The 13,170-nt window shown below is 43.5% G+C and overlaps 1 protein-coding gene across 6 annotated transcripts in view; it reads left to right on the forward strand.

The window, feature by feature from the left end:
* Positions 1 to 8,744, forward strand: part of GATA5 (GATA binding protein 5) — a 52,833-nt gene extending 44,089 nt beyond the window's left edge. For all 6 annotated transcript variants that reach the window (XM_039346476.1, XM_039346475.1, XM_039346478.1 and 3 more), the window contains exons 4-7: positions 462 to 587; positions 3,074 to 3,164; positions 6,298 to 6,422; positions 8,113 to 8,744. In XM_039346476.1, coding sequence (XP_039202410.1) covers positions 462 to 587; positions 3,074 to 3,164; positions 6,298 to 6,422; positions 8,113 to 8,268 — 498 coding nt within the window. In that variant the 3' untranslated portion in view covers positions 8,269 to 8,744. The remainder of the gene's footprint in view (positions 1 to 461; positions 588 to 3,073; positions 3,165 to 6,297; positions 6,423 to 8,112) is intronic.
* The last annotated feature ends 4,426 nt before the right edge of the window (positions 8,745 to 13,170 follow it).

Raw genomic sequence — 13,170 nt, forward strand, 5'->3', positions numbered from 1 at the left:
ATGGATAGATAGATAGAGGGATGGACAGATAGATTTGTGTGTGTATGCACACAAATGCATGAGAGCAAGAGAGAGATGAGAGAAAGAGAGAGAGAGGACACACAGTGCTAAATCTTTGGCTTAGCTTCTCCTCTGGTGCTTTGTGAAAGATTTCTCTGGCAAAAGTCCACTTAAATTCAGGGAAGAGGATTTAAAGGGATATTACCAGAGTATGTCACAACCTCAAAAAGAAAAAAAAACATGCACACTGCAAAAAGACATGATCTCAGCAGATTGTTATTGCTTCCAATGAGCTGTGTTGCCTTTAATGTGGGATCAAGCCTTTTCATGTTTCGGGAAATGGTTTTAATTTTGATTGCCTCCTAATTGATGCCTCATCATAATTTTTTTTTCCTTGGCTCTCCCTCCTTCCCAAAATGTGCTTCTGTTCTTAAGACTGTTTCTCTGCTTTTCCTTGGCAGTCTTCAACTCGTCGAGCTGGTCTTTGCTGCACTAACTGTCACACGACCAACACAACCCTCTGGAGACGGAACGCAGATGGGGAGCCGGTGTGCAACGCCTGTGGATTATACATGAAACTCCATGGGGTAAGAAGAGAGCATAATTTCCTGCATTTATTTATACTTTTTAATACTTTGATGTGTTGATTATCAATAATTATCGTTCAGGAATAGTTGCTTGGATGTTGTTGCTACGTCATGTCCAACTCTTCACATCCCTGTGGACCATAGCATGCCAAGCCTTCCTATCTTCCACTGTCTCCCAGATTCATTGCATCAAGGACACCATCTAACCATCTCCTCCTCTGCCATCCCCTTCTCTTATTGCCTTCCATCTTTCCAACAGCAGGGTCTTTCCCAATGATCCCTCTCTTCTCATTAAATAGTGGCCAAAGGATTTGAACTTCGGCTTCAGTCTCTATCTTTCCAAACAGTGAGGGTTGATTTCCTTTAGGACCGACTGATTGGATCTCCTTGTCATCCAAGGGACTCTCAAGAATCTTCTCCAACACCACAATGCAAAAGCATCAATTCTTCTGAGCTGCCTTATGACCCAACCCTCACAGCCATACTTTACTACTGGGAAAACCACAGCTTTGACTATACAGACCTTTGTCGGCAAAGTGATGTCTCTGCTTTTTAATATGCTGTCTAGGTTTGCCATAGATTTCCTGCCAAGGTGCAAGCATCTTTTAAATTCATGACTAACCATCGTCTGCCAAAAAAAGGTCAATGCAATCCTAGGTTGTAACAACAGAGGAATAATATAATACTAATATAATAATATCAGGATCATGTGAAATATCAGTACTGCTATGTACTGCTTTACTAAAGCCCTACTTGGATTACTGCATTCAATTTTGGTCGCCACAATGTAAAAAAGATGTTGAGACTCTGGAAAGAGGGCCGAGAAGAGCAACAAAGATGATTAGAGGAGTGGTGGCTAAAACATACAAGGAACGGTTGCAGGAATTGGGTATGTCTAGCTTAATGAAAAGAAGAACTGGGGAGTGACATGATAGCAGTGTTCCAATATCTGCTGCCACAAAGAAGAGAGAGTCAAGCTATTCTCCAAAGCACCTGAAGGCAGGACCAGAAGGTGGAAAAAAGAGATCCAAATGAGAACTAAGGAGAAATTTCCTGACAGTGAGAACAATTAATAAATGGAACAACTTGCCTCTGGAGGTTGTGGGTATTCCACCACTGGAGGTTTTTAAGAAGAGACCAAAGAGCCAAATTATCTGGAATGGTGCAGGCAGTAGTGGGATTCAAATATGTGAACAACCGGTTCTCTGTGTGGATGCCGCTTCTGGAAGTCCGTTCTGGGCCTGGGCAACAAAAAAATTAGCTACCGGTTCTGCTGAACTGGTGCGAACCGGCTGAATCCCACCACTGGGTGTAAGGTCTCCTGCTTGAGCAGGGGATGGGGGATCCTTGATTTACAACCACAACTGGGACCAGAATTTCTGTTACTAACTGAAACTGAATCTCAAACTGAAGCGCAAATGGTTCATGTAGACCAGTGGTTCTCAACCTGTGGGTCGGGACCCCATTTGGGGTCGAATGACCATTTCACGGGGGTTGCCAAACAACGCAGTCTGCCATTTCCCCCCCCCCCTTTTCCTTAGCTGTGCTACTCCCTTTTATTCTGTTGGCTTTTGAAAGCCAATGGAATAGATTCTCTTGAATAGAGTCTAATTCTATTGGCTTTCAAAAGCCAATAGGAATTGTCCAAGCTGTCTCTGCCCTGCTGAGCCCACCAAAAGTTCCATTCTGCAAACGGTGCTGCACCAGTTGAGTAGTCCTCGACTTACGACCAGTTGAGTAGTCCTTGACTTACGACCGGTTGGGGGGGTCGCAGCATTAAAAAGGTTGAGGACCACTGCCGTAGACTGCAATGGGATGAACGCCCTTCGAATGGTGCGGGAGTATGAATGGATTTCCAGAAAACACTGCAGGCTACAGGAACCATTTGCGCTTCAGTTTGAGATGCAGACAACACAGACTCATCCCCATCAGCCCGTGCCTGTCTTCAATGGATAAGGGACCCAGGGCAGAAAAACATCCTGCAGCCAAGAAGGCTCCACACCCATTTGCACACTCAGGTGACCTTGAGGACACAGGTAAACCTCCAAATAGCCTCAGTGACTCTCTAAAAGAATGCAAATGACCAGCTCTCTGCAAGTAGTATAAAAATCCTTCCATTCCCCACCATCCAGTCAGAGCTGAAGAAGCTTCTGGGATGAGAAGTGAAACGTCTTCAAAGAAAAAATTAGGAAGTCCAGTTGCCTCCTGAAAAAAGCACCTTTGGGATGCTGTGTGGTGGTTGCAGAGAACTGGGAGGAACGATAATATATCATTTGGGAAGTTTCCCAAAGATTGCGCCTCACTCATTTACTAGCCAAGGACTGCCATTGAGGAAAACAGTCTGCAGTGAAGGACAAGGACGTGAGATATATTGTGTGCAAATTCCGGTCCGCATGCAGAAAGGAATGTGTTGTAGCCATCTAGAGCAGAAACTGCAAAAGTATTGAAGGTTTATGCCTTTTGTTTGTTTGTTTGTTTATGTCAAGGTGCCAAGACCTCTGGCAATGAAAAAGGAAAGCATCCAGACCAGAAAACGGAAACCTAAAAACGTCAGTAAAAGCAAATCCTCAACAAACAGTGAGTTTCATTATTATTCTGTTTGTTAGTGCACAGCTAAATGTCTACGGAGAATTCGCTGTCATCCAAGTCAGGGGGGTCCCAAAAGTACTTTTTCAAGAGGCTTCAAGTGTTTTTCCTTGAAGACATTTCTCTTCTCATCCAAGCTCTGAACTGAAGAAGCTTCTTTTAGATTAGAAGCGAAACATCTTCAAGGAAAAACAAAGAGAGTCCAGCTGCTCTTGAAAAAAATACTTTGGGGATATTCTATTTGTTAGTCCATAAATTGAGATGACAATTACACAGTTTTAAGTAGTGCTGGTCATTAAGTGGATTGGTGTGTAAGCACATCTGATTTTACAACCTTTTTCAGGCTGGTTGTTAAGCAAATCACTGCATTGTTAAATAAACACGGGGGGGGGTCATCAAAGGAATCCATTGTCCCTTAATGGGTGGGGTTTTTTTGTTTTTTGTTTTGGCTGGAAGCCAGAAGTAAGTGCCAGATTTCTGCAACAAAACTTTTTAAATTGTGGTTATGTGATTGTGGGAGGCTGCAAGTGGGCCCTAAATGCAGGGTGAGGGAGGGGTGGATGGCCACTGGAACTTTGAATCTAGATTATAAATAGCTCTGGGGAGGTCCATCAGAACTTCAAACGGTCACTAACTGAACAGTCATAAGTTGGGGACTATCTTTGTTATTGCTTCTCAGAATGCATAGCATTTTTCAACAGTAGAACAGGAGTTCCCAACCCCTGGCCCACAGACCAGCACTGGGCTGCAGCATGCCAGAAAACTGAGCTGCGCAATCAAGCAAAGTCCATCCGCACACAAAATCATACACCCCTCTGGGCCATGGAAAAACCTCTCTCCATAGAACTGGTCCCTGGTGCCCAAAAGGTTGGGGGCCACTGCAGTAGAAGACATCTTGAAGTCCCCAAAGTGTTGTTGTTTGTCAGAACCATCATGATGCAGTTGTTTGAATGCAGTATTGCAGGCAAACTCTGCTCACTGCCAGCAGTTTGATCCTGACTGGCTCAAGGCTGACTCACCTTCCATCCTTCCGAGGTTGGTAAAATGAGGACCCAGATTGTTGGGGGGCCATATGCTGACTCTGTAAACTGCTTAGAGGGCGTTGTAAAGCACTGTGAAGCAGTATATAAGTCTAGGTGCTGTTGCTATTAAATTCTCTGGAAGGAGAGCAGAAAGAAAGAAGATAAGGATTTAGGAAAGGAACCTAGATTTGATTAAGTTATTCTTTGACTGAATTTAAACAGGGTTCTGACAGATAATGTCATTTGGTTGATTTTAGCTTAGCGTAGCCATGTCTAGCTTAGAAGCATCAAGACATGTTGGAATACTATAAAAGCAAACGCAGTCCCAATGCATATAGCAAGAGTCCCATTGGGAAATGCTGGCTTAGTGTATTGTATGAATGCATCCATTGTGGCTTGCAGATCTTAGTTTTTACATCTTAGTTCTATAAGTGATAGGTGATAGTTACTTCAACAAACTAAGGGTAAGCAAGTTATTAGCTTCATCTGATTTGTGAACTACATTTTTTGCAGCTCTGGGACAACCGGGAGTTGTGTTTTATTTTCAACCTTGCCCTATCCAAATTCTTAGCCCAAAGCACTGCAATTTCAGGATGGATCACTCCCCATGATTTTGCCTAGCTCTGACAAAGAATGATGGTTAAAGATTGATTTCAGTCATTTTGAACTGTAAACCTTCTTGAGTGCTTTGGCAGCAAGACTGTAAATAAATGCATAACGGAATCCAAACAAAACGTTACAGGGCAGACATTTTTGGAGATTTCTGCTACCTCTGCCCTCTTCCTGTATTTTCAGTTCAACTCCCACCAATTCTGAAATGTTTTCTTATCCAGCACTTAGCAAGTATTCATGGCATTTCAGGGCCACTGAGCTCATTAAGTTCTTCAGAGTTGTTTAGGTTTTCTTTCTTATTTGTGAAAACGCTGGGCTTCCCCCTACAATCCTAGCAAGGCCTTCTCAGGGTCAAAAGAGTGGTTTAAAACTGTTTTTTTTACCGTATTGTTGTTCACTGACAGGGTCTGAGATAATCTCCCTTTTACTATAGGGTTTCTGCTTTTAATGCTTATTTTCTGGAGCCTATGGAGAGCTCCTTTGATCAGTGTGGCAACTTATAAATGGAACGGGAAGTTAATGGAAAGATAAGTTAGAATCCTAACCAAGAGACAACCAGATGGAGTGGCATTTGGCCTTCATCATCGTACTGGTAGCCCTCGACTTACGCCCACAACCCCCAAATTTCTGTTACTAAGCGAGACACTTGTTAACTGAGTTTTGCCCCATTTTGCCACCTTTCTTTGCCACGGTTCTTAAGTGAATCACTGCTGTTGCTAAGTTAATAATGCAGTTGTTAAGGGGCTTCCCCCTTGACTTGGCTTCTCAGAAGGTCGCAGAAGGGGATCATGTGATCCCCGGCACACTGCAACCGTCATAAATATGAACCAGTTGCCAAGCATCGGGATTTTGATCATGTGACCCCAGGGATGCCGCAATGGTCATACGTGTGAAAAATGATTTAAATCAATTTTCCAGTGCCGCCATAACTTTGAATGGTCACTAAACAAATGATTGTGAGTGGAAGACTATCTCTATAGTACAGGGGTAGGCAAACTTGGCTCTTTTATGACTCGTGGACTTCAACTCCCAGAATTCCTGAGCCAGCATGGCTGAGCTTGGAAACCTCTCCCTTTTCCCTCAGCATGGCTGGCTCAGGAATTCTGGGAGTTGAAGTCCACACCTCTTAAAGTTGCTGAGGTGGAGAAACAATGGACTAGGCCGGGGTAGGCAACCTTGGCACTTTGGTGACTCGTGGACTTCAATTCCCAGAATTCCTGAGCCAGCATGGCTCAGCTTGGAAACCTCTCCCTTTCCCCTCAGCATGGCTGGCTCAGGAATTCTGGGAGTTGAAGTCCACGAGTCATAAAAGAGCCAAGGTTGCCTACCTCTGGTATAGTATAAAGCAGTGAAAACTTTTGAAGTCGATGGAAATACAAATGAATGACAATATGAGACAATTGTGGGTGATAATTGCTTGATCTGCTTGACGCGTTCCTTAATATACAATTCTAATATATATATTTATATATATTTTCTATCACTCTCAGGTTCCACAACTTCAACCACCAATTCTCCTTCCTCACTTACAAACTCAGAGAGCACAGTCACTTTAAAAACCGAACCCACCATTACCCCACAATATCCGGGACAAGCAATAGTGTCGACTTCCCAGGTCAGTACAATCAGCAGGGACCTCACACCAATGTAAGTCCTCAACTTACAACCACAATTTTTGGGACTGGCCCTTCCATAGCTAAGCGAGGCAGTGTTTAAGTGGGCCGTGCCCAATTTTATGACTTTTTTTTTGCTGCGGACCATTAAATAAATCACCATGGTCACTAAACGAATCGTGCAGTCATTCAGTGAAACTGACTTTCCCCCCACTGATTTTGTCGGAAACCATCTGGAAAGGTCGCAAGGAGTGATCATGTGACCCAAATTAGTTGCTCGGCAACCACTGGAAATGCACGCCAGTTGCCAGGCGCCCAAATTTTTTCAATGCCGTATAATGAATGAATAGTTGCAAGTTGAGGAAGTACTTGGATTCCTAACAAACTTTTATGTCATTTTTTTTCAATAGACACATTGCAAAAACAGCCGTGTGTGTGTGTGTGTGTGTGTGCGCGCGCGCGTGTATTTTAAAAAAAGCAGTTTGCTACAAAATTGAGAAGCCTAAGCAAGTAACCTGGGGGGACCGAGTCGTGTTCAATTTTACAACTTTTGGGGGGGGGCACAGTTATTAAAAGAGAATCACGGCAATCGTTAAGTGAATCATGTGGTCATTAAATGAATCTGGCTTCCCCCCATTGACTAGGAAAGTCACAAATGGGGATCACTTGACTCCGGGATCACTTGACCCCAGGATGTTGCAGCCATGCCGGTTGCAAGAGTCCGAATTTTGATCACGTAACAGGGAAAGTCATAAGCAGAAGAGCTACTTGTAAGTCCCTCTCTTTGCAGTACCATTGTAACTTTGAACAGGCACTAAATGAAGGGTTGTATATCAAGGACTCCCTGTAACAAGAGCCAGAACGGTACCCAACAAATGTCTTTAAGAATGTCTTATTTGCAATAGAGGCAAATATCTCTAGCTCTGGTGTAGGATAAGCGTGGAGGTCTGTTCTCCAAGTTCGTGGGTTGGTTTCTGAACGTTTCGTTACCAGGCTAGGTAACATCTTCAGCGGAGTTTAGAGGGGATGTCGGTGATCTTCTGTTTATAAGGGCTTCAGGTGTGGGTGTGTCCAGTGAGGGTCTTGGGATGAATCTTGTGATGGGTCAGATGGGAGCCATCATGAGAGGTTTGTGATGGGGAGGCTACATCAGGTCAAGTATATTGGGAGATGAACTGGTGGGAGGGATGGGGGGCTTGCGTGGGCTGGTTGAGGATCAGTGCTGTCTCTGGCTGGCTGTGCGGTTGATTTGGATGCTGAGGGGTTTGTAGGCTGGTTGTACGTCGATGTGTGTGTGGATGGAACTGCTTGTGGAGTACCAGGCTTCGATGAACTCACGAGCGAGGCGGGTGGTAGTATGGCCGATGATTTTTGTGTTGCTCCAGTCCAGGGGTAAGCAACCTTGGCTCTTTTATGACTCGTGGACTTCAACTCCCAGAATTCCTGAGCCAGCCATGCTGAGGGGAAAGGGAGAGGTTTCCAAGCTGAGCCATGCTGGCTGAGGAATTCTGGGAGTTGAAGTCCACGAGTCATAAAAGAGCCAAGGTTGCCGACCCCTGCTCCAGTTGAATTGGTGCTGTCTGCTGTCGGTGTGGGTGGAGATTAATAAGGATTTGGGATTGTGGCGTTTGACTGCCAGCCCTCCTACCTGTGGTGGTGATGAACTCATTGACTAATTCCTGATCCCTGCAGGCTCCAAGTCATTCTGAAAACGGGCTGGAGGACCCCCATCCCCAGTTCAAGTACGAGCCAGAAGACTACACTTTCCCAGCATCCGCCATGTCCCAGCCGTTGGGTCTGAACGTTGGCCCTCGTCAAGACTCCTGGTGTGCCTTGGCCCTGGCCTAAGCCTTCCATTCGGAAAACCGAGGCATCCTTTCTACCCCCCCCCCCTTGAGGACATCACTGGAGAGCAGACAAAAAGACTTCCGGGCTTTAATCCTTTGGAGCCGCCAGGTTTCTTGTAATCAGCATGGTTTTCTGTTCCTTGGAAATAACTTCCTTCCTTCTTCTCTATGGAGACTGGCAGGTGACACTCCTCCCCACCTGCCGTCTTTTGCTGCTGAGTCTGTTGGCCCTTTGAATTTCTAAATGTTGATATTCTTTCACCAATCAAAAAGGAAGGGATTTGGGAGCCCTGACCTCAGACACAAGTCTCTCTTTCTCCCTTCTCTCGAGATCCATCCAAAAGAGATCGAAATCTATGTTGTGTTCACGGTGATTCTTCCTCTTCCTTCCCCTCCTCTCTCTCTCTTTTTTTTTAAAATGACTCCTTTGTGTGCAATTTTATTCCACTTCCTAATAAAGACGATGGTAACATCTAACACCAAGGTCATTTAATTTATTAAAACCCAAACGGGGCCGCCTTCTTCACATGCGCCGTGAACTAAAGTTGGAAAAATGGAGTTTCAGGGGTTCCTGGTTCAAGCCCCCCCCCCCCACATACATAAACACATTGAGCTGAGCTTAATTTTTAAAATTTGGGAGAACTCATGACCTGTTCTTGCCTTCAAGAGGGATGGTTTCCAACCCAAACTGGGATTTTCAGGCATCCGCTATTCAACTTTGGTTGGTTTTTGAGTCTAGACAACATCAGCCAGACTGATAAGACAGGAGTGCAGAATTAACTGCCAGCCTCTCCAACTAGCATGGTCCTGTTGAGGGTGCAGAGTTTTAATTCACCCACCTAGTAAGGAGCATAGGTCTCCAGACCTGATAAGCACCTGAAGGCAGGGCAAGAAGCAATGGATGGAAACTAATCAAGGGGGGGATCTGCATTTTTAAAAAGCCACATGTGGAGGCTCTCAAATGGGTCTCTTTCCTGTGCAAACTCAAATGGGGGAAGTGTCTTGGCAAGGGACCTTGGAGGTCTTCTAGTCCAGCCCCCTGCTCAAGCAGGAAAACCCCATACCATTTCAGACAAATGGTCGTCCAATCTCTTCTTAAAAACCTCCAGTGTTGGAGCACTCAAACTTCTGGAGGCAAGTCATTCTACTACTTAATAATTCTCACACACACGACATTTCTCCTTAATTCTAGGTTGGATCCCCCCTTGATTAGTTTCCATCCATTGCTTCTTGCCCTGCCTTCAGGTGCTTATCAGGTCTGGAGACCTATGCTCCTTACTAGGTGGGTGAATTAAAACTCTGCACCCTCAACAGGACCATGCTAGTTGGAGAGGCTGGAGTTGTCATTTAGACTATTATGTATAAGCATAATTATCTAATAAATTAAATTAATTGAACTAATGAATTAAATTGACATTTAATAGAATTCATAAATTAAATATACATATTTATAATCTACAGAGCTACACAAATTAGGAAGAGCAATCCAGGTCAAGGAGCATGATAAAATGGCACTGCTTTCCCCCCCAGAATCTCCTTTGTAAATTCTGAAGAAACATCCATATCAGTTCTGAAATTTCTTCCATAAGCTACACACAAAAAGAGCCTGTTTGGTTTAACAGTTAAGACACCAAGTTAGAAAGCAGGAGAGTGTAAGTTCTTAAGTATGAAACTTGGCTGGATGACTTTGGACCAATCACCAGGAGACTTTGAGTTCTAATTAGGCTTGAAAGCCTGCTGGGTGACGTTGAGTCAATCAGTAAGAGATTATGAGTTCTAGTCCCCGCCTTAGGCTTGAAAGTCAGCTGGATGACTTCGGGACAATCACTAGGAGATAGAAGAGAATAACAGAGTTGGAAGGCACCTTGTAGGTCATCTAGTCCAACCCCCTGCCCAATAGGAGACCCTACACCATTTTTGGCAGATGTTGAATTCCATCTTAGGCATGGAGGCTGGCTGGGTGACTTTGGGCTAGTCGAGGGATAGGCAACCTTGGCTCTTTTATGACTTGTGGACTTCAACTCCCAGAATTCCTGAGCCAGCCATGCTGAGGAGAAAGGAAGAGGTTTCCAAGCTGAGCCATGTTGGCTCAGGAATTCTGGGAGTTGAAGTCCACAAGTCATAAAAGAGCCAAGGTTGCCTACCCCTGGACTAGTCACTCACTCTCAGCTCAACCCACCTCACAAGGTGGTGATTGTGGGGAAAATGGGAGGAGGAAAGAGAATTAGGTATGCTTACCACCATGTGTATTTATAAACAATAGTAAAGGCAGGAAATAAATTAAGAGGGGAGATGCTAGATATTCACTGTTGTACTTTTGACCACTAATGGAGTTGGTCTTAATTTTCAATAGTAAAATCCACTAGAAACAGAGCAGGTTTAACTCTTCAGTTTATGGTGTTTATAAAACAGTTACAACTTTGGACTCTCTAAACATAATCATTCTTGTTTATGAATTTTATTAATTTATAGTGTAAGATGCAAAGAAAATACAAAGTAATAGTAGGAAAGTTAGGGAAGAGGAAAGAGAAGAGGAAAGTGAGGGAAAGCAAGGGCAAAAAAGGGGGGGGGCGTTGACTTGGTGCAGTAGAATAGAACATTAACATCAAACTTCAACTTTTTACTTTTACTTAATAGTATAAACTAGCCCAGGGGTAGGCAACCTTAGCTTTTATGACTCGTGGACTTCAACTCCCAGAATTCCTGAGCCAGCATGGCTCAGCTTGGAAACCTTTCCTTTTCCCCTCAGCATGGCTGGCTCAGGAATTCTGGGAGTTGAAGTCCACGAGTCATAAAAGAGTCAAGGTTGCCTACCCCTGAATTAGCCATTTTAATAACAACAAATCTATCTAATCAGTGAAGCCCAAAATCAACATTTCATTTTTTTCCACCTCAAGCACAAAGTCTTGAAGGGTTATGCTTGAAGACATTCTGGGAAGAACTGCAGTTACACACCAAATGAATAAATAAGGAATTATTTCAGCAAGCATGTCATGTCACACATGCATTTCCAAAGAGGTATTTTATTGATATATACATTAAACTAATCTACTGCAAGTATTAGAATGGTTTAGTTTTGGGTTAAAAAATCCTGGGAAATGAGCACGGGGATGGTGTTCCTGAAGACACATCTTGAGATGGTTTTATCCCCAGTCACCCCTCCACTGCATGCATATATTTGATTGGGACATTTGGTAGAAGCTCAAGTGAGGAAGCTGCGAAATAAGGAAGCTGCTGTAGAGATTAGTGGTAATGGATTCTCAAATTGCATTAACCAGGAACAGTGTGTCAAATCCTGAACAAATAAAATCCAGCTATACTTTGTCAACCAGGCTGTGTTTAAAATAATGTACCCAATTTGGGATACTATATTGTGAGAAGGGCAAAGAAAATTTGGAAATTGGAAACTGGAATTTGACTGCGGGACTTGGATTTGACTAGTTTAAAGAAAAGAAGAAATAGGGAAGACATGATAGCAGTGTGCTAGTATATGAGGGGCTGTCACAAGGCAGAGGGGGTCACGTTGTTCACCAAAGCACCAGAGGAAAGGACGAGAAACAATGGTTGGAAACTGATCAAGGAGAGAAGCAACTTGGAATTACGGAGAAACTTCCTGACAGTGAGGACAATCAACCAGTGGAACAGCTTGCCTCCAAAAATTGTGGGCGCTCTATCAATAGAGATTTTTTTTAAAAGGCTAGACAGTCACCTGTCCGAGATGGTATAGGTTCTCCTGCTTGAGCAGGGGGCTGGACTAGAAGACCTCCAAGGTTCTGTTCTATTCTATTCTATTCTATTCTATTCTATTCTATTCTATTCTATTCTATTCTATTCTCTCTTGGGAACAAGCATTGGAAGATGTCTACTTACTAAATCTGGAGAATGGAAAATTAAGAGGAGACATGATTATAATTTCAGACATCAGGCCACTGGCTGGAGAAGAAGTAGACTGTCAACCAAAAGGACACAGGATAATTTCTTTCATAAGGAGCAAATTTAACGCAAACATTTAAGAGAAACCTCCCAATAAAAAGTTTTAGCACTGTTAAGCTAGGACAAAGAAGATGGAAAGAAGATGGTAAGATCTCATTCTGAAGAACAGGTAGTCCTCGTCTTACGATCACAACTGAGCCAAAAATCTCTGTTGCTAAGTGAAACAGTTGTTAAGTGAGTTTTGCCCCATTTTACGGACCTTTCTCGCCACAGTCGCTAAGCGAATCCCCACAACTGTGAAGTTGGTGACGCAATTGTAAAGTGAATCTGGCTTCCCCATTGTTTTTGCTTGTCAGAAGGTCACAAAAGGAGAATCACATGACCCCCCGGGACACTGCAACCATCATAAATGTGAGGAAGCTGTCAAGTGTCCAAATTTAGATCATGTGACCGTGGAGATGCAGTCATCGGTGTGACAAATGGTCATAAGTCACTTTTTTCAGGGCCGTCGTAACTTTGAACAGTCACTAAACAAATGGTTGTAAGTCGAGGACTACTTGAAGAAGTTGAAGGATGTCTCAGATGTTGCCAGGGTAAAAAAAAAAAAAAATCAAAAAGCTCTTACACAATGCTTAGGAGTAGAAGAAAATATTGTGATTTTTTTCTCTCTCAATTTTTCTCTCGATATTGTTCAAGCATCTGCTATTGAATAGGCAGTTTGCTCCCTGAGTGCCAGAATTTAAATATAAGCATTAATTTTTGCCAAGTTTCTCAGAACGTAGGTGAAACAAATTAATGTTACAAAGATTGCCATTTCTGGGCCAGCTTCTTCAAACATCTTGAGGAAATTGAAGAGCGCTAAGAAATGGCTCAGGAGCTCCCCAAAAGAATTTGGAATTGTTCCCTGTTGTCCCCTCCAACTGCTGAAGCCCCCATCAGAAGTTTAAAAAACAGGGAAGACAATGGTGAC

Source organism: Crotalus tigris, unplaced genomic scaffold, assembly GCF_016545835.1.
Source record: "Crotalus tigris isolate CLP2741 ecotype Arizona unplaced genomic scaffold, ASM1654583v1 scf7180000017999.2816498, whole genome shotgun sequence".
NCBI classification, from domain to species: domain Eukaryota; kingdom Metazoa; phylum Chordata; class Lepidosauria; order Squamata; family Viperidae; genus Crotalus; species Crotalus tigris.